Source organism: Dipodomys merriami, unplaced genomic scaffold (genome assembly GCF_024711535.1).
Source record: "Dipodomys merriami isolate MVZ:Mamm:240054 unplaced genomic scaffold, mDipMer1.0.p SCAF_19, whole genome shotgun sequence".
NCBI classification, from domain to species: Eukaryota; Metazoa; Chordata; class Mammalia; order Rodentia; family Heteromyidae; genus Dipodomys; species Dipodomys merriami.
The window spans coordinates 24123428-24148814 of NW_027203270.1; the positions used below are offsets into that span (position 1 = coordinate 24123428).

General features: G+C 51.8%; 1 protein-coding gene across 3 annotated transcripts; it reads right to left on the minus strand.

The window, feature by feature from the left end:
* Positions 1–774: 774 nt before the first annotated feature.
* Mpp2 (MAGUK p55 scaffold protein 2) lies at positions 775–25186 on the minus strand. Of its 3 annotated transcripts, XM_070027814.1 has the most exons (13): positions 25080–25186; positions 22450–22512; positions 17876–17994; positions 9865–10017; positions 9455–9604; positions 8652–8879; positions 7240–7371; positions 7031–7136; positions 6876–6944; positions 6526–6687; positions 5696–5898; positions 5268–5396; positions 775–3596 (listed from the first exon to the last, which is right to left on the minus strand). In XM_070027814.1, exons 2-13 carry the CDS (start codon positions 22478–22480, stop codon positions 3420–3422), a joined length of 1659 nt encoding a protein of 552 aa, XP_069883915.1. In that variant the 5' UTR covers positions 22481–22512; positions 25080–25186; the 3' UTR covers positions 775–3419. The 3 variants fall into 3 exon arrangements, with proteins under 3 accessions (XP_069883915.1, XP_069883914.1, XP_069883916.1); XM_070027813.1 differs by lacking the exons at positions 22450–22512; positions 25080–25186 and adding an exon at positions 19381–19477; XM_070027815.1 differs by lacking the exons at positions 8652–8879; positions 22450–22512; positions 25080–25186 and adding an exon at positions 19381–19477.
* Positions 25187–25387: the final 201 nt, after the last annotated feature.

Consider the following 25387-nt stretch of genomic DNA (forward strand, 5'->3'; position numbering starts at 1 on the left):
ATGAGGAATGCAGTCTTTATGCTTGGAAGGGTTAGTTACTTCAGAAGAGGGATGTTTAATAATGTTTAATTCTGAGCTATGACCTAAGTGATCTAAGCCCATGTGGGTGGCTCTGAATCACCAGCCAGTGAGTGCTTTGTCACTTATTTCTGTATGACTGAGGCTCCGGAGAAAGGCAAGGAAGAGGGCAGGACCCACACCTGGCCATCACAGCCTTCTCACCTCAGCTCTGCTAGTGAGGATCCAGTGATACCGGAGGATGAGTGCACCAGTCATCTTCCAGGGGAAGATGACTGACTCCTAGCCCTGGTGGACTTGACACACACACACACACACCCTCTCTGTGATGGCATCTGGGTGACATCTTTCTTCCTTTGGTTGTGCTGGTGATTAGGAGAGTAACATTTCAGTATCACTCATGGCCCCTGTGTGGAGCTCCTCTTAACAATCCTAACTCATCACCAGAAGAGCCCGTGGCATCTTGGCACCTTTATAGAGAACAAACCTGAAACTTGGAGAGGCAGCTCTTCTATGTGGAGCCACAGGAAGTAGCCATGGGGTCCCTGAGTCCTCAGCCCCACTGAATGCTCCTATTCCTGGGCACAAGCATGCAGGAGTCACTTCTGGGGACAGAAGTGTCGAGAGTGCAGAAGGACAGACAGAACACTAGACACATCATTCCATTCTAGAATTGTATGAAACGTGCTCCCCAATCCTCAGATCTCTCCAAAGTTACCCATCCAACCCCAGCCACAAACAATCAGGGTCCAGAAAGACTTGCTTTCACATTTAATAAAAGGAAAAGAAAGAAAACCAGAGGAAAGTAGGTAGCTGAGGGAGAAGGAAAGGAAGGGCAACTGGGCTAGGGCTGGGTGTGAACCCCGAGGGGTGAGTTCTCATTCTCTTTAGGTCCCCCAAACACAAGAGTCCACAGAGAAAGGGAGGACAATGACAGAGCTACCTCTGTGAGGACACATCTATTACAACCAGCCCTGGCTCCACCAGGTGAGCTGAGGGTGCGCATGGCCTTGGCATCCATCAGATAGGTGCCAGGAGCAGGTTGGACTCAGTAGGAGTGGGGAGAGGCCGGGCACGGCCCCTCAGCATCACTGGAGGAGGAAGTGTCAGGCCTGCCATGTCGGACAACCACAGGAAATGGCTGGTGCCACCTCTCCAGCAGGCCACACCCATTGGTCCCTGCAAGGCTCCCAGGAAGATGAACCTGGCAAATAACTCTATGTCCTCAAATGTGCAGGAAAACAGCCCATTCCCCTCCCCCTCCCAGTCTTCTGGGCAGAGGGGGAGGGTGACCCAAGGGAGCACTGAACAAAGGATAAAAGACTCGGACTCTAGGGGAAAAGAATATAAAGACTGCAGATGAGCTATGCAAATGAGATGGGAGCTGACTTGACCTCTATACCTCATTTGCATATCCTATGCAAATGAGACTCCTAATATAATAAATATATTTCTAACCTTTGTAATAAATATTCTGTTTCTTCTCTCTCTCCCCTTCCCTAGGAAACAAACACAGTGGCTCCGGGGCCAGCTTGGACTGACACTGCAGCCAAGCCTGGCTGGACATACACAAGAACCTAGAGGCACACGAATGGAGGTTATGAGGGTCCCCTCTAAAGACAGGCTCATGTCGGGAAGGATGAGGGATGAGATGCCTAAGGACATCTAGGACAGGATTCTTAAAAAGGATTCACCTATCTTACAAAAGTGCCTTTCCCCCAGGACTGGAGGGTGGCATTCAGGACAGGGGACAATGGGAACACGGAGGAACACAGCTGGGGAAGGCCTAGGCTCTGGAGTGTAGGATGAGGGTCTTGCTAAAAATGGAGCTGGTGGAGAACTCCCCTATTAATGGAGCTCAGGGAGTAGCCTCAAAAGAAAAATAACACTTAGTTCCCCTGCACCCGCCCCCCCACCTCTGTTGCCCCAAACTGTGCCTGACACACAACCACAACAGGATTTAGAAACACAGAACAGCACTGAAGCAAACAGAACCACAGGTCATTCCGGCTGCAGTATGAATGGTGCTCCTGAAACTATGCAGCCAGAAGCTCCTAGAGGGCGCCTGCGGGTCTCCAAGCCTGTGTTTACAAGTCCCTTGGCCTCCACCCTGGCAGCCCTGATATGAGTAGCCAAAAAGATCAAAATGGACAGAACTCCTGGATAGGGACAATGAGTCCCCCACCATAGGCCCTGGAGCCTTTCATCAGTAGAGCAGGCACCTGAGCACAGGGCTCAGCCTTCTAACACACACACACACACACACACACACACACACACACACACACACACACACACACACACACACACACACACACACACACACACACACACACACACACCCTGGGCTAAGCTACCTGGAGCCTTTCATCAGTAGAGCAGGCACCTGAGCACAGGGCTCAGCCTTCTAACACACACACACACACACACACACACACACACACACACACACACACCCTGGGCTAAGCTACCTGGAGCCTTTCATCAGTAGAGCAGGCACCTGAGCACAGGGCTCAGCCTTCTAACACACACACACACACACACACACACACACACACACACACACACACACACACACACACACACACACACACACACACACACACACACACACACACACACACACACACACACACACACACACACACACACACACACACACACACACACACACACACCCTGGGCTAAGCCTACCAGCTGCTGCCAGCCTCTCCCTTTGGGGAGCAGGGAGGACCTGCCAAGGGCCCATGGGAGAAGGCTGTGGAGAGACTCTGGCAGTGAGAAGCTGTGAGGGAGGGAGGGCAGGGCAGTGTCCACCCCTCCAAGGGAGCTGAGGGCCACACTGCCCACTTGTGACAACGGCTCATGGTTTGTGTCCTTCAGCCTCCAATACAACCCAGATTGGTTATCACTGCCCGGCTCTGCCTGACTGGCCAAAGGAAACAGCCCCAGGCCTGCTTGTAGGACCAGGGGTGACAGGTGGGAGAATAGGATTGGAGTGGTCAATCTGGAGGAGTAAAGGCCGTTGGAGAGAGGTGGCAGGGCCCCACTATCCATGGGGTCCACAAGCAGTTTTGCTCTTCTCTGACTGAGCACTATGGGAGGTGACTCTGGCATACTCCTGGGTATAGCTTGGCCCCTTAGGGAGAGACATCGAGTGGCCAATGGCCTGGGAGTGGACAGCACCTGGGCACATAGGTGCCCCATGAAGACCCACCTCCCTGGCAGCACACACCTCTGTGCTAAAGCCAGTCTTAGTGCCTACTGGGAGCTGCTACCCAGAAAAGCCAGAGGTGGAGGCAGAAGACCATGGCTGGGGACAGGGGGTCATGGGTGGGGAAAGGAATGGATTCAGGCCGTGGGTTACAACCCAGTGGGGAACAAAGTCCCATTGAAGAGGTTCAGTACACCCAGCTAACGGGCACCCACTGGGGCTCCGTCCGCAGCTTCTCCATGGCAGCCTGGAGCTCACGGAAGGTCCTCTCGAGGTTGCTATTGACCAGGCTGAGGTCGAAGTAGTGCCCATAGCCCCTCTGGATGCGGCTGCTCTCCTCCACTGTCCGTCTCAGGTCTGTCTCCTGCCGGGCATGGGGGAAGGGGGGAGTATCCCATCAGACAGTGCCCACATCTCACCCCCAGCAACGGGGGTCTCCAGCCTGTGCCTCTCCCAAAGTCTCCAGCACAGTGGCCAGGGAGAGAGGAACTCCTCCCTGGGTACCCCAAGGCAGAACTATGCAACTGGGGTCAGATGGATGGGTGGAAGGAAGGAAGGAAATAAACCATAGGAAGTGCTTGGTGGGGCCCTAAACATTTTGTAACCCAAAGAATCTTCACTATAATCTGCAAGGTTTGGGTTAACTCTCTCTAATTTACAACAGAAAACTATGTACAAAGAGGTCACAGGCAGCCTAGAACCCAGGCTGAATAAGGCTGACTTCCAACTCATGCTCCTTCCAGGCTGACCAGGTCCTTACCTATGCAGCATGACTAGTGGGCCTTGGCTAGGCAGGGGTGGGAAAGGGAACTTGAAAATTAAGTAAGCCAAGAGCAGCTGCTGCCCAGCAGCCCAGTCCAGTGTATTTCTTGCCAAATGAAGGTTCCCAGAGCAAGAACCAGGCAAAGATTCAGAGCTGAGAGTGGGGATGGGGTCAGGCTTACACCCCCTCCCAATCTCCCCAACCCCCATACAGCTTCTCCCCTGTTTGCATGGTGCTCAGGTATCAGAGCCTGAGAGTTGCAGTAATATGTGTGACCAGCAGAGGGACCCCTGAACTCAGAATTCTGCAAACCTGACCCTCCTGGGGTGCTGCAGCTCAGGTGCCTTGGAGTAAGGCAGACAGCCTTTCTACCAGAAGCTCCCTGGTCCCTGATACCAACTCATCATCTCACCTAGCCTCCCACTTTCACATCCTCCCTCCCTTTGGCCTTCTCCCAGCAGTAAGCTCATGGAACAGCCCCTGCCCACCTTTGCCTAACCTATCTTCCACTGGACCTCTGGAGCTTCCCTTGGCCAGTACTCTGTCCATGCAAGATGGATGAAGCAGAAGCTTTTGTGCCTCAGGATATCAGTGACTAGGCATTCTACTTACCCTCTCAGGTCTCCCTTTCCACGTCTATAAATCAGGAATCAGCAGTCCTAGTTCAGTGGCAGAGCACTTGCCTAGCATGTGCAAGGCCCTGGGTTCCATCCTCAATATGACACACATATATAAAATCTCAAAGCTATGCTAGGTGTGGTGGTGCATACCTGTAATCCCAGCACTCAGAAGGCTAGTGCAGGAGAATCATGTGTTTGAGGCTAGTCTGAGCTATATAATATGTTCCAAGCAATTTAGGTTATATAGTTAAAAAAAAAAAAACCTTAAAAAAAAAAGTTCTACCTCATTGATAAGTTCTTCCTTTCCTACACCATCCATCCATCATCCTTTTCTCTTTCCTTTTTTTTAAAAAAATTGGTCATGGGGCTTGAACTTTGGGCCCGGTGTTGTTCCCAAGCCTTTTGGCTCACAGCTAGTGCTCTATCACTCTAAGCTATAGCCCCAATTCCAATTTTCTAGTGATTAACTGTAGATACAAGTCTCACAGACTTTCCTGCCTGGGTTGGTTTTGAACTGTAATCCTCAGATCTCAGCCTCCTGGGTAACTAGGATTACGGGGTAAGCCACCTTCACCCAGCTCCCACACCATCTTCTTTTTTCCATCATCTAGAGCCTGCCCCATCACCACCATCACAGCTCAGAGCCACTCACCGTGAGCTGCTTGGTGGACACTCCACTCTCCAGAGCAGCCCGGTTCATGGCCCGCAGAGTCTCAAAGTCGGGGGCCTCAATGAAAACCACGTAAGGGACAAACTCAGCTGTCCTCAGCACCTTCACAGCCTGCAGGAGAAGAGCAGCATGGGAAGTATATCCCCACACATGTCCTGGGAACAGAATTCTGGGTGACAGGGTGGACACCTGAGGGTGGGTAAGAAGAGGCACCTGGGATTCTGGGCCTTGAGTCCTGTGGATGAATGGTTGACAAACTGAAGGAACAGGAAATGGGGATCTGAGAAGCTGAGAAAGGAGGGCCTCTGGGTGGGCTAGGTCCCTAGCACTAATGAGGGGTATACAGGGCTGCTTGGGAGATAAGAGGGGAACAGAGTACATGGACAGCGTACTGGCAGGCCAGGCTGTACCTGAGGGTTGACATCCAGCACGCACACCTTGCCGGCAGCAACCACACCCCGGATGGAATCGATCCGTGTGCCATACAAGTTGCCTTCATATTCGCCATGTTCCAGGTAGCGGCCAGCACGGATGTCAGCCTCCATCTCCCCACGGGACACAAAGCTATAGCCCTGGCCTTCCCGCTCTGAGTCCTTGGGTCTCCGGGATGTGTCTGGGGGTGAGGAGGGAGAAAGGACTGAATGGCCACAGGTAAGACACACCATCACAAATATATGCACGTGTTCTAGGTGAGTCCTACATTTTCAGGCCTGGGGGGTGAAGTCTGGCTTCCGCCTTCCCAGTACAGCTGCCTTCTCGCACACACCTGCCCTCACCTTGGCCACTGGCACAGACATAGGTGGACACAGGACTCTGTTCTGGGAGAGCCTTCAGTGAGCGCCTGGTCCAATCCTACGCTCATAGATGGTAACTGAGGCCCAGAAAAGCAAGGTGTGGCCCAAAGCCATAAGGGTGAAGCAGCACTCTGGCTGCCTCAAGGTGCCAGAAGCATTTACCATCAGTGCTGCCATCACCAACACCTGCACTCAGCCTGATGGTCCCATCACTGAGAGGCCCTGACTGCCACAAGGCCACACTCACTTTTATCATGGCTTTTAAGCATAGGAAAAGGAAAGGCGCCGAACCTGCAGTTCCCTCTACCACCCACAGAGGGCGAACACCCCACAGCTCACTCCCTGACCTAGTGCCATAAACTTGTTCCTTCATTGAGGGAAACCAGCCTATACAGCGGCAGCCCCTACTCCAGACACCCACCCAGCAGGGCCCAGCTCCCACTCACAGGGTACTGTGGTGCCATAGCGATCTGGATCCCACATGATGAGCTTGTTCTTCAGGCTGCGCCGGCCCACACCCTGCGCCCCAATCAGCACCAGCGTTTTCCGGCGGAATGGGGGCATGCGGGCCACCTCCTCATAAATAAGCAGCTCGTGGCGGTCAAACTCTGGACACAGGGGGAGATGGCACTGCTCATCAGGCTGCACGGTGGGGGAGGGGCAGAGCACTCAGGGAGGTCAAGGATCAAAGGGTTTGGGAGTAAGGGAGAAGAGGGGGGGACCTTGGTAGGGTCAAGGCTGGCAGTGTCTGAGGCAGGAAAGCAAATTCACAAGTCTCTGAGGTGCTCATACCCACCTGCATTCTTGGTGGTCAAATACATCATTCGCTTCTTCTTCTTTCCCGAAAGGCTGCCGCATAAGGTCCCTGACCATATGGAGGTGGGTGAGTAAGGCAGGCAGATTCCACGCCGCCCGCAATCGCAGATTGAGGCTAGGGGAGGGAGCTCCTACCTGAGGTGGGTGTCAGCTCCAGGTCCCGTTTGACAAACGCCTTCCGCTTCTCCTCCAGCAGCTGGCTAGGAATGAGCCCAGCACTGCCCCCTTCCACATGGCAGGCCTGAAACAATCACGAGCCTGAGTGAGAAAACCCCTCCGTGTGCCTTTATCTCTTCCCCTTCCCACCATACCTGGAAAAGCTTCAGGTAACACCCACAGCTCACCTGCCACCAGTTGGCATCATCCTGATTTACAATCTGGAGCAAATCGCCAGCATTGAAGCGCAGGCCTGCTTCCTTGCATGGGATGAGACTGTCTCGGGCCGGGTCATAGTCAAAGTGGCATTTAACAAATACCTGCGTCCGGGAATTGGTGAAAAGTTAAAGGAAAGAACAGAGGTAGTCTCTGTTGGAAGGGCAGGTGGCCCATGGTCTTCCCCTTACCCCTTCCTCCCTACCCCCCTCTCTTTTCCCTCGGTCGTAGGGCTTGAACTCTGGGTCTGGGCATTGTTCCTCAGCTCTTCAGCTCAAGGCTAGCACTCTACTCACTTGAGCTACAGCACCACTTGCTGTTTTCTGGTGGTTTATTGGAGATAAGAGTCTCACAGACTTTCCTACTTGGGCTGGTTTTGATCCCTCAGATCTCAGCCTCCTGAGTAGCTAGGATTACAGGCATGAGGCACCAATCCCCTTCCTCTCTTAACTGCTGACCCCTCCCCAGAACACTGATGTCTCCAGGCCTGTCCTCCCTGAGTCCCAGTCTTTCTTGACATATAGAAGACTCAGGTTGAGCTGGGTGCCGGTGGCTCATGCCTGTAATCCTAGCTACTCAGGAGGCTGAGCTCTGAGGATCGTGATTCAAAGTCAGCCCGGGCAAGAAAGTCCATGAGACTCTTTTCTCCAGTAAACCACCAGAAAACCAGAAGTGGCGCTGTGGCTCAAGTGGTAGAGCACTAGCCTTGAGCTGAATAGCTCAGGGACAGCACCTAGGCCCAGAGTTCAAGCCCCCCGACAGGAGGAGGAGAAGGAGGAGGAGGAGGAGGAGGAGGAGGAGACTCAGGTTGAGGGATGAAGAAACTGCTCAGGGTTGAGACTGGCCTAGAACTGAGGAGACAGGGTCACCCAGGTAGAGGACCCTGGGACCTAACTCCTTATTTCTCTGGCTGCCATCTCCCTCCTGGAATAGAGGGCTCTAAGAGAATAGAGCTTCGGGGATGGTGAGAGGTACAGTGTGTGTGTGTGTGGTAGAGGGAGAGGATGGCAAAGCAGCCCAACTTCTGCAATCCACCAATCAGGAGATAGTTGTCCAGGGCATACAACAAGCCCACCCTACACAGGATTATCTATGTGTGCAAAGCCCATTGCACAGGGTATAGATGTTCTCTTGTACACTCAAATGGCACCCAAGTGGCAGAAATGCATAGTAATCTCTCACACATGCATAAGTGCCTAAGCAGCCTGCAGACAATGGTACAAGCATATACAATGCAGGGCTGAGCTACCCTCGGGCCCTGGAATCCTGTTGTCTGTTTTGTCTGAACAGGAGAAGCTCCATGAGCCCTGTGGCCCTCACAGCTGGGAGACTTCACCATCCATTGGGCCTTGTGAGGGGTGGAAGGTTAGGTAGAAAAACCCACCTGACGAGGCAGATGGGGCTCCTGGTAGCTAGGCAGGATCTTGAGGATGACGCTGCCACTGGCACTGCGTAGGAGCTCCTGCAGTGCCCGGGGGTCGCTACCCACCGGCTGCCCATTCACCTCCTTGATGATGTCCCCCACGTGCAGCAGGCCTTGCTGGGCCACCATGCCCCCGTGCAGTATGCGTGCGATCACCAACTCGCCACCCTCCACCCGAAATGTCACACCCTAAGGGACAGAGGTGTATGTAATAAGGCTCCAAACCAGAATCTTCAGATGGGTCTCCTAATGAGCCTCCGACCTTGTCCCCACCCACCCCCACACTCCAAAATCCGCTTCCATCTGCCCCCCTACTTTGTGTACAGGTGCTAGGGCTTGAACTCAGGGCTTCAAGCACTCTCTTTGGTCTTTTCAGTCAAGGCCGACATTCTACCACACTCTACCATTTGTGCCACAACTCCACTTCCAGCTTTTTGCTGGTACTGTGGAGGTAAGAGTCTCAGGATTTCAAACTGTGATCCTCAGATCTCAGCCTCCTGAGTAGCTAGGATTACAGGAGTGGGCCACTAGCAACTGACCTGCTCCAATTCTCCACCACAAGAGGCATTAAGGGGCAAAAGCTCAGCCCTGAGAGGTCCTGACCTCTATGTTGGCAGCTGGGGCTTCTGTGCTCTCCTGGGTCTGCATAAGACCTTCCTTGGGCAAAGCTGAGCCGACCTTCATCTTCAGCCCCTCATAATCTTTCCTGCTCCCTCATTGGTTATTCTGCAGATACGACCTCTGGCCCTGCCTGACCCCCTTACCAAATGCTCTCCTGCAGTCTTGCGGATGCCCACCATGCGCACCGCATCTGGAGGTACCGGCTGGTTGCTGAATGTGGGGTCCAGACCAGGACTGGGGGGTGGTGTCTCATAAGTCTTGGAGGCTACTGAGTCGTGCGTCTCCAGAAGGGACTGGAGAAATGATGGGGAACGAAGGAACACTAAAGCAGTTCCCTAGGAACTTCTGCAGGCCCCACCCCCAGCCACACGCCCCTCCCATTCCACTCCTCCCAAACAGCCCCGCCCACACGCATGCCCCGCCCACTCCCCCGCCTCAGCCACTTGCCCCTCCCACTACCCCACTTCACCTAAAGCGTCCCTGCCACACCACGCCCACTTCCCTCCAACAGCCTCCGCCCCCAGCCGCATGCCCCGCCCACTCCTCCCCCAACCTGGAAGTGCGGCTCCTGGAGGATTCGCGCCAGCTCTGCAGCGGTGCTGCTCTGCTCTGCCAGCTGTGCCAGGTCCCGCAGGATCTCCTGCACCAGCTCCAGGTTGTTGTCCCGCACAGCTTCCAGCTTCGTCTCCTCCAGTCTCTCATGGGCCTGGGTATGGGGACAGGACAGGTGAGGCTGGCTGCTTCCCGGGAGCTCGTGTCCTGCCCCCAGCTCCCCACATCCCCACACCAACCAGCCTCTGCCCAGCCCCAGTGCTGACTTTGGATCCCACCCACAGCAGAGCCTTAGGTATCGGCTTCCACAACTCCCTCACACACAAACACCACACCCACAGACTCGCCCATTTTTCTTGCCCTAAAATGATTAGTGCCCAGGCTCTAAGTTCAAGCCCCCGTACAGACACAGACACACGTGTAACCTCAAAGAATTCCATGCACATACACATCCCTTCTACCCCATTCACGCCCAAATCATAGAAGGAACATTTTCACTAGTTTATGGTTTATTCGAGTTCTTTTGGGGAGCTCTCTGGCTAGTTGATTTGGGGTTCTGAATCAGATTCTCCATTCTCTTGCCTTCCAAGTACTAGTACCGCAGGTATGCACTACCATGCCTGACTTATTATTTGCCTGCACTACCATGCCTGACTTATTTGCCTGCCTGCCTGCCTTTTTTTCTTTTTCTTTTTGTCATATCAGGGTTTGAACTAAGGGCCTAACACTCACACAGATTGGTTGGTTGGCTGGTACTCTAGCACTTGAGCCATGACTCCAACCAGGTTTTTGCTGCTTATTCAGAAGACAGTCTTGCAAATTTTTCTGCTCTGGCTGGGTTTGAACCACAATTCTCCATATCTTAGCATCCTGAATAGCTAGGATTATAATCATAAACTACTGGTACCCATGGAAACCTTTGAAACTTGGGGGTTTTAGTTTTAACTAGTTTGTTGCCTCCTCCTCCCCCTCCCCCTCCCCCTCCCCCTTCCTCTCCCCCTCCTCCTCCTCCTCCTCCTCCTCCTTCTTTTGCCAGTCCTGGGGCTTCAACTCAGGGCCTGTTCTTGTAACCTAACAGTATACCCTAGAAATCACTTTTGCTGCCACATGGAGATCTTCTCCATTCTTTGTGTCTTGAACTCAGAGCCACATGCTCTTAATTAGCTTTTTCACTCATGACTGATGCTCTACCACATATACTATGCCTCTTGTGTAGCTTTTTTACTGGTGTATTAGAGATAAGAGTCTCACAGACTTTTCTGCCCTGATTGACTGAAACTCAATCCTCAGAGCGGAGCCTCCTGAGTAGTTAGGATTGTACAAGCATTGAGCCATCAGGTGTGGTTTCCAATTGTTTTGTTTATTTTTTCTTAATTACTGCATTTGATTCTATTGCATGACTAGAGTCCTGTAATTTACTGTAATTTATTCAATCAATTTAAGTATTTAGGTTAGTTCTAGTATTTTGCTATTGCAACTAAGACTGGAGCAGATAACTGTGTTAACTACAGAGAGAGAGAGAGAGAGAGAGAGAGAGAGAGAGAGAGAGAGAGAGAGAGAGAGAGAGAGAGAGAGAGAGAGAGAGAGAGAGAATATTCTGTCTGTGGAGATCTTCCCTGTCAAGTCTTGCAGGACCAAGCAATAAATACACGTGTGGTTTTCTTACTGTTGACAAACTCCCTTCCATGGGCTGGGCGGATCTGCCCTCCCTGCAGCATGACAAGAGATTTCCCGGATGATCAAACCTTTGAATGCCTGCCAATCCCACAGATGAGAAATGACTTTTCAGTGGGGCTTAATTTGCATTCTGCTTATCACAAATGAAGACAAGCATCTCTTCATATTTTTAAGGACCATCTGCATATATCTATTTCTGTAAATTGTCTGCTCATGATTTTTGCCAATTTTTCTATTTGTTTCCTTTTTTCTCATTTTTAAATGTTCTCTCTATATTGAGATTAGCCCTTTATTTGTGATACTTCTTGCAAATCGCTTCCTTGGGTTTGTCATATGTCTTTTGATTCTGCTTATGGTATTTTTGCCATGCAAAAAAATTTTTAATGTGGTTGAATTCAATTAATCTCTTATGTATCTGAATTTTAAAGCATGAAGTGGGGGCTTTCCCTACACAGTTTTCTTCTAAGATATTTCACATCTAGAGTTCTGTTTGGAGTTAATTCTCATATGTAGTCTGAGATTCCAGTTTGAAATATTTCAAAATAATGACCAGATGTTTTAATGTTATTTATTAAAACTCAATAAGAAAATAATTGCTTAGGTTTTTAAATGTGAGAATAAAAGCATGATTACTTTTTTTTTTTTAAATCCATGCATGGTGGCTCGCATCTGTAATCCCAGATACTTGAGGGGCTGAAATCAGGAGGATTGTGGCTCTAGGCCAAACTGGGCAAAAAGTTCACAAGATTCCATTTTAACCAATAGTTGGACACAGAGTTACACACCTGTCACATCAGCTATAGTAAGAAGCATTTTAAAATAGAAGTATCAGAGCTGGGAATGTGGCTTAGTGGTAGAGTGCTTTAGCATGCATAAAGCCCTGGGTTTGATTCCTAGTACCACATAAACAAAAACAAAACAAGACAGAAGTGGCACTGTGGCTGAAGTGGTAGAGTACTATCCTTGAGCAAAAGAAGCTCAGAGACAGTGCCCAGGCCCTGAGTTCAAGCCCCAGGACTGGCAGAAGAAAGAGGGAGGAGGAGGAGGAAGAGGAGGAGGAGGAGGAGGAGGAGGAGGAGGAGGAGGAAGAAAAAGGAAGAAGGAAGAAGAAGAGGAGGAGGAGGAAGTATCACAGTGTAGACACAGAAAACAAGACCTTATGTCAAAATAGCCAGAGCAAACATGAACTGGAGGCATGACTCAGCAGTAGAACACCTGCCTAGCAAGCATAAGACCTTGAGTTCAAACCCCAGGTCCACTAAAAAAGAAAGATAGAAAGAAAGAAAGAAAGAAAGAAAGAAAGAAAGAAAGAAAGAAAGAAAGAAAGAAAGAAAGAAAGAAAGAAAGAAAGAAAGGAAGGAAGGAAGGAAGGAAGGAAGGAAGAAAGAAAGAAGGAAAGAAAGAAAGAAAGAAGGAAAGAAAGAAAGAAAGAGAGAGAAAGAGAGAAAGAGAGAAAGAGAGAGAGAAAGAAAGAGAAAGAAAGAAAGAAAGAAAGAAAGGAAAAAATCCTTATATTTTGATGTACACATACTGAACTACTTCTAGATAAAATTATATCATGTCTGAAATATATTTCAAAATAATTCAGGAGGGCTGGGAATGTGGCTTAGTACAAGGCTTTTCTAGTGTGCATGAAGCCCTGGGTTCAATTCCTCAGTACCACACACAGAGAAAAGGCCTCAAGTGGTGCTGTAGCTTAAGTGGTAGAGTGCTAACCTCGTGCACAGAGAGGCTAAAGGACATTACTCAGGCCCTGAGTTCAAGCTCCAGGACTGGCAAAAAAAAAAATTCAGGAGAGAGGGATGAGGGTGGAAAGATAGATTAATGAGTTGTTAAATGTTGAAGTAGGGTGATGGAAGGAACTGTTTATGAGATCTTGCTATGATATCCAGGTTGGTCTTGAAATTCTGGGCTCAGAGATCCTTCTGTGTCTATTTCCTGGGTGCCGGAGCTACTAGAAGAAGCCACTACACCCAGCTCAAGACAGGGAGATTTCAGTCACCCATAGGAATAGTATGAGGATTCAGTGAGATACGGTGCTAAGCATACAGCAGTTGTACAATATAGGCTAGATGCTGGCTGGGGGAAACACATGGAAGAGATAAAGGATTCTCATTTGGGCACAAGAACAGGTCTCAAAGAGTTGATTTCCTAGAGCCTGTGTGATCTAGTCACTGAGCTCAACATAGCCTGTGGAGCCCGAGTGGGAGATGGAGGCTTCTCAAGGCTCTGGGTCATTACTGTGCCCAGGACAATGTTATGAATCTGCCACCAGAGTTTTAACTCAGGGACTTATGCTTGTTCAACTGGTATACCACCACTTGAACCATGCCTCTTGTCCTGCTTTTTTGTGCTGGGAATGGAACTTGAACTCAAGGCCTCACACTCTGGCTTGGCCTCCTTATTCACAATTGGCACTCTACCACCATGCTCCACCACCTCTAGTCTGACATTATGCTGGTTAACTGGAGATGGGAGTCTCATGGACTTTTATCCCCCAGGCTGGTTTTGAACTTTAGTCCTCAGATCTCAGCTCAACCAGCCCAACCAGGCTTACTTTCTGGAGATGGAGTTTCTGCACAGGCTGACTTCAAATCGCAAACATCCAGCTCTCAGAATCCTGAGTAGCTAGTATAATAGACATGAACCAACAGCAGCTAGGCTGCTTTTAGTTATTTTTACTCTTAAAAGGGAATCATGGGGTGGGGGGGGAGGGGAGATGGGAACGTATGGGAAGGGGAAACAAAGGAGGAGGCAACAATGCTTGATAAGAAATGTACTCATTACCTTGCCCATGTAATTGTAACCCCTCTGTACAGTATTTTCATAATTAAAAAATAAATAAATAATAAACACGTAGTTAAAAAATAAAAGGGAATCCTGTAAATTATACAGATTTCTAGATATTCACACAGTGAGACCAAAAGAAGATACTCTTAGGAGAGAAACACAAAGGTGCAATGCCTAAGTGCCTCTTCATATTTATATAAAATATAGATAATGGAAGTGGCGCTGTGGCTCAAGTGGTAGAGCATGTCCCTTGAGCTGAAATGTTCAGTGACAGAGCCCAGGCCCAGAGTTCAAGCCCCATGATTGACAAAAAAAAAAAACCCATATATATGGGGGGGGGGGAGGGAAGGAGAGAGAGAGAGAAAATGAACTCCAAGATATGGAAACAAGAGACCTCTTCTTTTATCCTTTGTTTTTCTTTTTTTCTTTCTAGTTTTTAGTTTTTGACGAGTCTGTCTTCTTTACCTTATGTATGGTGTATTCAAGTGTACATCTTTGGAAGGGTTTGGGGGAGGGTTCAGAACTCGAGGGAAAAAAGGCGAAAAGGTGCAGCAGTGGAACACACTGGAAAATGGTACAAATGAACTATACAACTTGTGGGTGGAGATGGGAGGGAGATGAGGACAGAGTAAGGGAACAGAAGACACTGTACGAAAGGAAATGTACTCATTACCTGACTCATATAATTGTAACCCCTCTGTACATCACCTCTATATTAACAATAAATTAATAATAAAAAGGGAATCATATGGCTGGAGGCATGGCTCAGTGGTAAGAACCTACCTCAGAACCTCAAAAAAGTGAAAAAAATTATACACACATTTGTATGTGTATACACACACACATATACATATGTTCCTGAAGAATTTTTTGTTTAATATTATTAAGTAAAAAATTATTTTTTACACACTATGACATTGCTAAGGCAGTCTTATTCTCCTTATAAGTAATCCACACACCATGCACACACTGCAGTTGAGAGGCAGCAAGCCCCAGAGCCAGGAGAATGATCAGGATTTCTATGGTAACCATTTGTAGCATTCTGCTTTCAAAAATCATCCTCAGGAAAGCCAGGCTCAGGCTCAACAAGCCAGAAGTTTGGGCCAGGTAGAAGCTTGGCCTAATTACTGGTAGAACCAGAGTCACACCTGCTTTGCAGGTAACCCAGAGCCTCTGAAGGCTGCAAGCGCAGAAACTCCACAAAGCCATTTCCTTGAAAGCTTTTTGCCCTGCTCTCCCCACTCCAATCCTTCTGATCTTGGCAGAAAACAAGGCCCTCTCATATGAATCCTAGGGATGGACACCAGTGGCTCATGCCATTGTTAACCCCTGGGACTTTCCATGTCTGCTCTTACCCTCCCCAAGCCTTCAACCATTCCACAGATAGTAACATATCTAGGATGTGTCCTAGGTCACAGTGTCCCCTGCAGCAGGACCTGCTTCTTCTACCTTAGGGCCAGCCACAGCCTGCAATAAAGAGCCCCCACCCTAGCCTTACAGAAAACCCACCATCTGGCTCTACTGCCTTCTCCCTCCCAGCTAGCCATCGCTCACTGCTCACTTCCTGTCACTCTCCCCACCATTCACTAAAAACCTTGGGATTGCCTGTCCTCTTCCCACACCAACACCTGTTATTGCCGGGATTCTGAGATCCACAAGCCATGCTCACCCATACCACAGTGTTCATTCCTGGACATCTTTATCACTCATGACCTGCCACCCATAGCAGCCACACTCTACAAAGTCATGGCATCCCCAGAGCTGTCCTGGGAAATTTTTTACTCCCTAGCTCCTTTTCTTTGACCTCAGTCTTTTCCATCTGTAAATGGCCTTTGCCCTCCTAAACACTCTGTGATCTCAGCACAGCCCAGACCTTCACCTCCATTCTTTCCTTGGCTCTCTGCTTCCTCCCATCCTGGCCCTCAGAGGTAATGCTCTGAGCCATTCTCCAGGCCCCTTCATGTCTCCTCCTGCATCTGGAGAGCCAGCACACACTCTGGACCAAAGCCACCCTCTTCTTTCTCTTTGTCTCTGCTCTAGGAAATCTTTGCCTACCACCCTGAGAAATCAGCATCTTGACAGGGCAGGCTCCTGTTCATTTGATTCCATGTCCCCTTCAGTGACTAGTCACCTTCATCTCTGAACCTCCCTACGCAAACCTTGGCCCCTAAGTCCTGGAGGACTGCCCTGCCTCCATTATGAATTCCAAGCCTGAACCTCCAGCTATCACTTCCAGGTCTGCCCACCTCTGTGTGCTACACCCCACCCCAAACACCAAGTTTTACCAGCACCAGATAGTTCTTAGCAGCCTCAACTGGAATCACCACACAGCCCCTAATTGGTCTTTGCCACCCCAGACGTGACCCTCCATGACCTGACACTTTCTTTGTCTCACACTTGATGTTCCAGCTTCACACCGGCACATCGTCCCCACACACTTCCAGTTTTCTTCTCACCTTGCTGCTCCTGCACCAGCTCTTTTTGTGGTCCAGAACACCCAACCCCCTTCATCCTCTGCACTCAACCAGATGACTCTTCCTCCAGGAAGCCTCTCCAGCTGCCCCTTCCTCCTCCACCTTCCTCCCCTGGGCTGAGTTAGCATCTGTTTTCAACCTCCTTCCCTAAACACCTAGTACAACTGCTTTTGGCACGGCCATTACCAAAATCTTTTGTCATTCCCCTCCTGCCTCTCTCTTTTCAGTCCTGAGTCTTGAACTGAAGGCCTGGAAATTCTCCATTAGCCTCTTTGTGCTCAAGGCTAGCATCTTCCACCATAGCACCATTTCTGGCTATTTCTGAGTAGTTTATTGGAGATAAGAGTCTCATGGACTGTCCTGCCTGGGCTGACTATGAACCGCGATCAACATATCTAAGCCTCCTGAGTAGCTAGTATTACAGGTGTGAGCCACTGGTGCCCAGCTGCCATTTCCTCGTGTGTGTGTGTGTGTGTGTGTGTGTGTGTGTGCGTGTGTGTGCGTGTGCATGCGCGCGTGTGCACCAGTTCTGGGGCTTAAATTGGGCCTTGCAATCTCTCTTGACTTTTCTACTGTCTACCATTTGAGCTATACCTCCTCTTCTAGCTTTGGCTAGTTAATTGAAGAGTCTCACAGATTGTTCTGCCTGGGCTGGCCTCAAACTACAATCCTCAGATCTCAGCCTCCTGAGTAACTAGAATTACAAGTGTGAGCCACTAGCACCCAAGCATTGCCATTTCCTCTTTTGCTGAATCTGTCATCCCACCTGATTCACCTCCTGAAATGCCAAAAGGCAGAAGAATGGGCAGGACAAACAAAGTTCTGTGCGTATGCAGGCTCCCTGCCCATCAGACCCTCCACAAAGCTTGCAGCCACCAAACATCCATCACATTCACTAGCCAGGTTCAGGTGGCAACCCCCTCCCACACACCTGCAGCCTCAGGCTCATCACATGGGTGTGATATTCTTCCACATATTCCTTCAGGGGTCTTCTCATACTACATGCCCCATTCCCAGGGACTTCTGTAGCTCCCCAGTCACAGTACCCTTGTGTGCCCTGGAACACTATACCTTGGCCAGGGATCTGACTATGGGGCTTTCCATAATGCCTCGAAGGAAGATCAGATCCAGCTCTGCAGCACCTGTGGCATTGGGGAGGGATCCCAGGTTGTCCAGGACTTGCTGCATGGCTGGAGGGGGAAAGTAGGCAGTGAGATACTTGGGTACCAGCTGGGCACAAAAGACCAAATTGCACCACCATGCATCCCTCTCCCTCCTCCCTAGCAGCATTTCCCTCCCTCCTCACACAGGCATCCAGGCCCTGTATGCCTGGAACAGAGGCCCTTAGGGGTGGGGGTGGGGGCAGGAGTTTTCTTGGCTTGTTCTTCCATGCTAAGTAAAGCCAGCCTGGGCAAGTAGAGAGTCCAGGCAATAGGAAAGAGTCTCTGGGGGTTGGGAGATGGATGTCAGGTTCTAGATCTGCCCAGCACCAGGAATACACAGGCTTACCACTCAACCCCTAGATGGGCTGAAACCTAAAGACTCATCCAGCTGCACCTGGCAGGCTCAGGGATGACAGAAAATGCTTAGCGCATGTACCATGAGGTCAGATCCAGAATCAAGCAGACAGATTCACTGCAGCATCAAGTACAAGCTACACCATTAACTCAATGTAGCATGACACAGGTCACTGTCCCTTACTGGTCCTAGTCTTTCCCTTTAGCTCTGACAGATAGTAACCTATCTGTCAGAAAATTTAACATAAATGGTAGGAAGTCATAGCTGAAACCTGGAACATTGGCAGGAACTGGAGAAACCCTGCCACTGCAGACATCCAAGGGCTGAAGAGATTTAACCAAGGCCATGAGTACACTTGAGGATGTGGGATAAGGCTGCCTGGCAGAGATGGAAGCTCCAGGCTGTGGCAGATTCCAGGGAAAGGCAAGAGAGAAGCAGAGTGTGCCCAGCTGGAGGCAGAGATGGGCAGGGGGTATCATTACTCTGCCACCCTGCCACCCACGTCTACATCTGTGTAGCAGCACCCAGGCCCTGGAGGAGGGGTACATTCACTCCCAGCACCTCTCAACACTCTTGTCAAGGCTCCCCTCCTTTAGGAAGGTGTGGAGGATGGGCAGGCAGGGCACTGAAACTGGAGCTGGCAGAGGAGGTTCTGGGGCTCCTGTTTACCTTTTCCAGAAACAACATCCCAGTCTGTCTTCCAGGTCTCTCCTGTGCAGGCCCGAGCCTCACAAGGGTTAAAGACTGCAAAATACTCCATGGGCTCTGAAAGGCGCCAGGACAGGGATCCATCCTACTGTGCTAAGGATGTACTCTGAACATAAACTCCCCAGCCGCCCAGTTTAGTAACTGGGGAAAGGAGAGGAAGTAATCCAGGGGAAATGACACCCTTGGCCCAGGTCAGCTCCCCTCTGCGGGCCAGGCTCCCAAGACCTTTAAGGATCCCAGGGAGCCAGCCCCCTTCTGAAGATTCCTTTCCAGCCCCCAAACACTGCTGCTGAGGGTAAGTTAAGGAGCAAGCATTCCCCCCACCTTCCTCCCCACCCGCAACTTCCTACCTTCCCTCCGGAGCTCCGCTTCCTCAGAGGAGCCCAAAGAAATGCCCTCCAAGGAGGCCTCGCTGCCTGGGCTGCCAGCCATAACGACCCCGGTACTGGGCACCCGGGAAGCTTGCGCGCTGCCCGCCCGCCTTCCCGGCCAAACCCGGACAGCCCTGGAGAAGGCGGAACTCGGGGAGCGCAGCAGAACCAGCCAATAGCGAGGCTCCGCCAGCCAACCTCCTTGCTGATTGGCCAAGGCCGCTAGGCTGCGGGGTGGGGAGGAGGTGGCAACCGGTGGGAGGGGGCGGTGACAGGAGAAAGCCATCCCACAGATGCCCTGACTCCCATCTTTTAGTACCAGGTAGAGAGAAGCAGAGGCTTCTAGAAGGTGTGGACGGTGGGAGTAAGCCCCTTTGGACTGTTGTGGCGCCCAGGCACCCTACCCTCTCAGCCTTCCCTCAAGGATGGAAACCCAAAGCAGGGGTTGGCACCCCTCTTTCATGACATCTCCCCCAGACCTTTGACCTCTGGTCTCTGCCTCCTCCTCCTCCAGTGTCAGTTACAGTGGCTCCTCAATCAAAGAAAGCCACCCAAACCCACTCTAGGTAGGTCCAAGATATAGTTGGTACTGCGATGGCCTGAAGCAAGTACCTCAGTCCTAAATGCTTCCCCCTACAGGTGGCTAGCCACCATCCACCCAGGTGAAGACGGGAAGGGTGGGGGAGGGAGGGTGGCATCCCTGAGGAAGGGAAGGCCCCAGCCCTTGGAGTCTACATCTAGTATCCCCTCCCCCATTTCTCATCAGCTCTGCCCTAGGGTGAGGGGTGATGCCCAAGAGACAAGCCAGGTATCTTGGAACTGGGGGAGAGAAGGGTCATGGGGAGGGGAGAATGTGATTGGCAGCTACCCTGGCACTATGCCCCATCCCTCTGAGCCTCTGTATCTATGAGGCCACGACCTGGAGACTTGCTGCAACCACCAGTAAACTGGTCTCTGAGGAGCTGTACAATGTCTCTAAGTGCCTCTGGTTGCCAGGGCAGCAGGCAGATTACACACCAGGACAGTAACTAGGGATGCAAGAAAAATTTAAAGAGACAGCTCTATCTGAAAGTAGCCCCATATCCCTTGATTTTTTTTCAAAAAGGAGTGTAGTCAGGCACTGATGGTGTGTGCCTATAATCCTAGTTACTCAGAAGGCTGAGATCTGAGAATCACAATTTGAAGCCAACCCAGAAGGGCTGGCTTCTCTTATCTCCTATTAATCATCAAAGAGCCAGAAGTGGAGCTGTGGCTCAAGTGGTAGAGCATTAGCCTTGAGCAGAAAAAGCTCAAGGGACAACCCCCAGGCCCTGAGTTCAAACCCCAGTACAAGCACATACAAAAGCAAGTGAGCAAACAAACAGACAAGCAATTAGTCTGGTAAAGGGTGAAGAGAGAGGTCAGGAGTAAGATCTCCAAACTCTTAGTTCATGCTATCACCCACAGATCTTCCAACCCCCACCCCATTCCTAACTGAGCGTTCAAGTGGCACCTCTCATCTCTCTACATCTTCCCTCCAAAATGACAACTGTATTGACTTGTCAGAAAGGGTAGGACCTCCATAGCTTCATCTCTGTAGAGCCCAAGGCAAGGGGAAGGAAATGGTAGGGAAAGGATAGAAGGGGAAGACATAGGCAGAAGGGAAGGGAGAAGAGAATCTGATCTCAGCCAAGCACAGCTCATCTTGAGCACAGCTGTCTGTCAGTCCCATGGGAAGTGAAATGACCATCAGATGATAAGGAGAAGAATGCATCCCTTTCATTTGTGAGGCTGGGAACTAAGATACCTTTAGAGGGCTAGCTCTGGGAAGAGGAACAGTTTGTACTTTTTCCTTTGACTATGAGAAGGCAGAAGTAGCCCCAGGCACAGCAACCAGGGAAGCAGAGGCCCTAGGAATCTTTTGAGAGAGTTCCATCCCCAGAGCTCTACTCCCGGTCCCCCAAGCCTACTGTGCCCCTATCAAGTGGCCTGCAGCTGGGAAGCCAAATTGCTGGGAGGGCTCCTCCCTCTACATCCCAGCTGGGTGCTTTTAATGGGTTTACTGGGCAGCCCCAGATGAAGGACTTTTAATCACAGGCTCAGGGATGAGTTTAATTAACCCCTAAGCAGCTTACAGGGGGGCTCAGGCAAAAATGGAGCAAGGGGAGAGAGAGAGAGTAGAGGTGAGGGGGTGGCAGCAGGCTGGGCAGCAGATGGAAGCCCAGAGCCCTCCACGCCTGCAGAAGACTACCAGTGCAGGAAGAGGAGGCCTCTCCTGGGGGACAAGACCAGAGCCAGGGCTCTGGCACCTAAAACATTTCAGTGGCAGGAGGGCAAGGCCCAGGGCCAGGAAGGAGCTGCATCTCAGTTGGGGAATTCTCACTAAAGCCAAAGCAGCTCTACGAAGCCCTTGGAGAGCCTCAAAGCAAGGAACTTAACCTGGTGGGTCACCAGAAAGCACTCACAGGTGCATGAACCCCTGGAATGAGATGCATGGTGAGGGCCCATCACTGTCATCAGTCTCCTCCAAGATCACTGAATGTGAACGACAGTGACCTTGTCTGATCACCTTGACTGACAGTGAACTAGTTCTCCACCAGTGTTGACTGACACCAGGCCATGAGGTCAAGGACAAAGCAAGACAGTAACAGCTGCAGAATAATTGTGAACACTCCTCCCTCTCACCCTCTTCAGCGTCTTTACAGAATTGGAAATGAAAATCAGCCTCCATGAGGCTTAGCTGCTGGCTCCAAGGCTTTCCAGTCTGTCTAGCAGCCCACCCCCCTTGCTGGAAAATCTCCTACAGTATCACACCTGGCATTGTTGCCCCTGCACTCACTCCTAGCTGGTCTGAGGTACTTCTCAGCCCTGGACTGGGCTGTCCTCCAAGGCCTGGCCCTCAAGGCCCTCCTGGGAACCCCTTCTTAAGCTGTCCAACCCCTTCTATCCCCAGTACAGAACCCACAGAGAGGAGATGGCCTGGGTGAAGGGCTGAGTAGCCGTGGAGTGAACTGTGGGGGTGCACCTCTGAACCACTGAAAGAAACTGACAGGCTCACCCCCTTCTTACCAGACTCGGAGTTGGTGGCAGCAACAGGCATGGTGAGGTCTCAAGGGCTCTGAAGTGTCTCCCCTGGAGAGGGGAGAGAGGAAGATGAGAAGGGAACAGAGCAAAGCAGGGCACAATGAAGAGGAAAGGTGTCCCCTGGAGGAGCATACACACAGGAGGGAGACAGCACTGCTCAGAAACTAGGAACTGGATAACCACAGTGATCCCAAATGTCCTGAGTGGCAGGATCAGCATATATCCCCTTCTTGGAAAAGGAGGAGGAGGAGGAGGAGGAGGAGGAGGAGGAGGAGGAGGAGGAGGAGGAGGAGGAAGAGGAGGAAGAGGAGGAAGAGGAGGAAGAGGAGGAAGAGGAGGAAGAGGAGGAAGAGGAGGAGACAGGGACAGATCAGAAAGGTTAATCAAGTTTCTAAGGGTCACAAAACTCATTCGAAAAACTGCAAACAGTAACCATGGTTTTTTTTTTACTCTAAGCACATAGAATTCGTGCGTGGCAGTGAACACGTATATTCCTAGCTACTCGGGAGGCAGTGGTAGGTCATTTGAGCCTAGGGAGCTCAAGACCAGCTTGAGCACCATAAGCAAGATTTATCTCAAAAACAATTCCATGAAACAGGTCTTTTGTATTCTTTTCTAAGTAGAGGTGGATAAGCAAAAGTCTAGAATTGCTTCTCATTCTCCCAGGACAGAGGATGACAGGGGACAACAGGGGATAAGGTTACCCCTCACTCTTTCTTCCCTTGCCTTCCTGGGCATATGCTGCTGGGGGAAGGGGGGGACACTAATTCCCCATTGCCATGACAACGGGAGGCAGTGGCTCACAGCAGGGATGGGGGAGTGGGGGGGAGCAGCTGGCAGTGCCCACTTTAGGAATGAATGCCTCCTGGGCCCATGGAGTGGGAGAGAACCTTGGCTACTTCACTTCCTTCTTCCCCAAGGATTCTTCTCAGAGGAACCACTACCCCAATTTCAAGAAAACTCTCCAGCTCCATTCTTTTCCCAGGCCTGAGCAGGTCACCTGAGTTCTGGTGGCAGAAATGACAAAACAGCGGGGGAATCTCTTCCTCCTAGACCTGCTCCTGAGAATGAGAAAGGACACCCCTCTCTCACTAGCACCCAGGTTGGGAGAAATGCCCAGGATCCACTGTGCCAGCTGGTGCCCCAGTACAGTTCCTAGAGAGCGGGAGATGCCTTCCCCTAGCTGGAGCTCTTCTCCCATCACTGGTGCAGCTCAGAGGGGGGGAACTGGAGTCCTTAATCCTAGAGCTGGAGGTGGGAAAAGTCAGGGGGGAGCCTATATGGAACGAACCCCCATGCCCTGCCCCGGAGACGTGCCCAGGCTGCCTGGAGTTTTTCCCTGGGGAGCCGGTTCCCACGCTGTCGCTTGCTCTGCCCCACCCCCACCCAAGCTTCGGAGAGGGCAAGGCCAGCTGTGTCCACAGGAGAAGGGCAGTGCCAGGCAAGGCAGCCTGGCTTTATGCCAAAGTCTAAGGGGCCCAGGCATTAGGGAACCCTCATCTCCGTTTCCCAAAGCCTGAGCCCGCCGGCCACTGGTGCCTCCTAGGGGAGGGTCCCCATCCCACCGTGAGGCCGGCCACCCTGGAAGGGGGAAGATTTCCTCCAGCCTGCCCACCCATCTCTCCATCACCGAAAGGTGAGGATGGAGGAAGGTCTGACAAAGGTGCTTTGGGGACCGACGGGTCGTGGGGAGGGCTGGCCAGAGCTGAGGGCGGGAGGACGGGGTCTGGAGACCAGGCAGACGTGCCGGTACTCATAAGCAGATCGCTCCCCACCACCCCCCCCCCACCCCCAACACACACACACACCAGCCCAGGCCAAACCCGCCGGGCGCTAGGACCAAGGGGAAGGAGGGGGGCGTGTTGCGCGCCATCAAAGAAGGCGCTTTGCACGGAGCCCACGGGAGGAGGGCGGGATGAGGTCACTGAATGATTGCACCCCCAAAAAAACCCTAATCCTATTCCCCCGCCGCCTCCTCAGTTGATATAACTTTGTCACCCTGGCTCTTTGCTTCTGGCATCTACCAGTCCTCTTAACTCTGGCCTCCGCACCCCCCCCAACTCCAAAAGCGCCTTCTCCTGCCTGAGAGATGTGGGGGTGTCGAGCACCCCCTTCCCAGACACCCCCCCTCCCAGGGAAGACTGAGGTGTTGGGCCTCCTGGGAGATGAGGTGACCAGGGGACCCTGCGTAATCTCGGTCTAACTCCCCCGCCGCCGGAAGCGCGAATGCCGAGGCTCTTACGTAATGCCCAGATTCGAAGTCCCCCCCCCCATCTCCACCCCGCAGAGCCCCCCGAGGGACCGCGCGGGTAGCGGGGCTCCGCACCGCTCGGGACCCCGGTGTCTGAGGTCACGTTGGAGGCCCCACCACAGAGCGGGGGGAGGGGAGGGCAGCGTCGGGAGACAGCAGGGTTTGGCTCTCCCCACCCGCACCCCTCAAAGAGGGCCTGGGGGGAGGGTGGGCAGGGGCTGGGGAAGGTGGGGACGAGCTTCCGGGGAGAGGGGCCTCGGAGTTTGGACGCGCACAGAGAATAGGACCCTAAGTGTCATGCCAGGACGCACAGACAGCCGGGGTCCTGGGGATGGCTGCTGGCCGGAGGCCCGGGGACACCTACCTGGCGCGTTGGGGAGCCCCCGGCTCCCGGCGACTCCAAGCGCAGCCTGGCGCTCGGCGTTTATTGCCTGTCAATCGCTAGCCCGGCTCTTAAAGCTGCAGGGCCCGGTCTGCGCGGCGCGAGGGGGCGGGGACAGAAAGGGGAGGGCAGAGGTGGGGGGAGTGGAGACCTGGGGACGACTGGGTAGAGAGTATTGCCCAGTTGTTGGTGGGTGGGCAGGGAGATGAGGGTTAGGAGGCACCTCATAGATCACGACCCCCTCCCAGCACAGACTACGACATGTACCCACTAGCGTCCCTCGCGCTTAA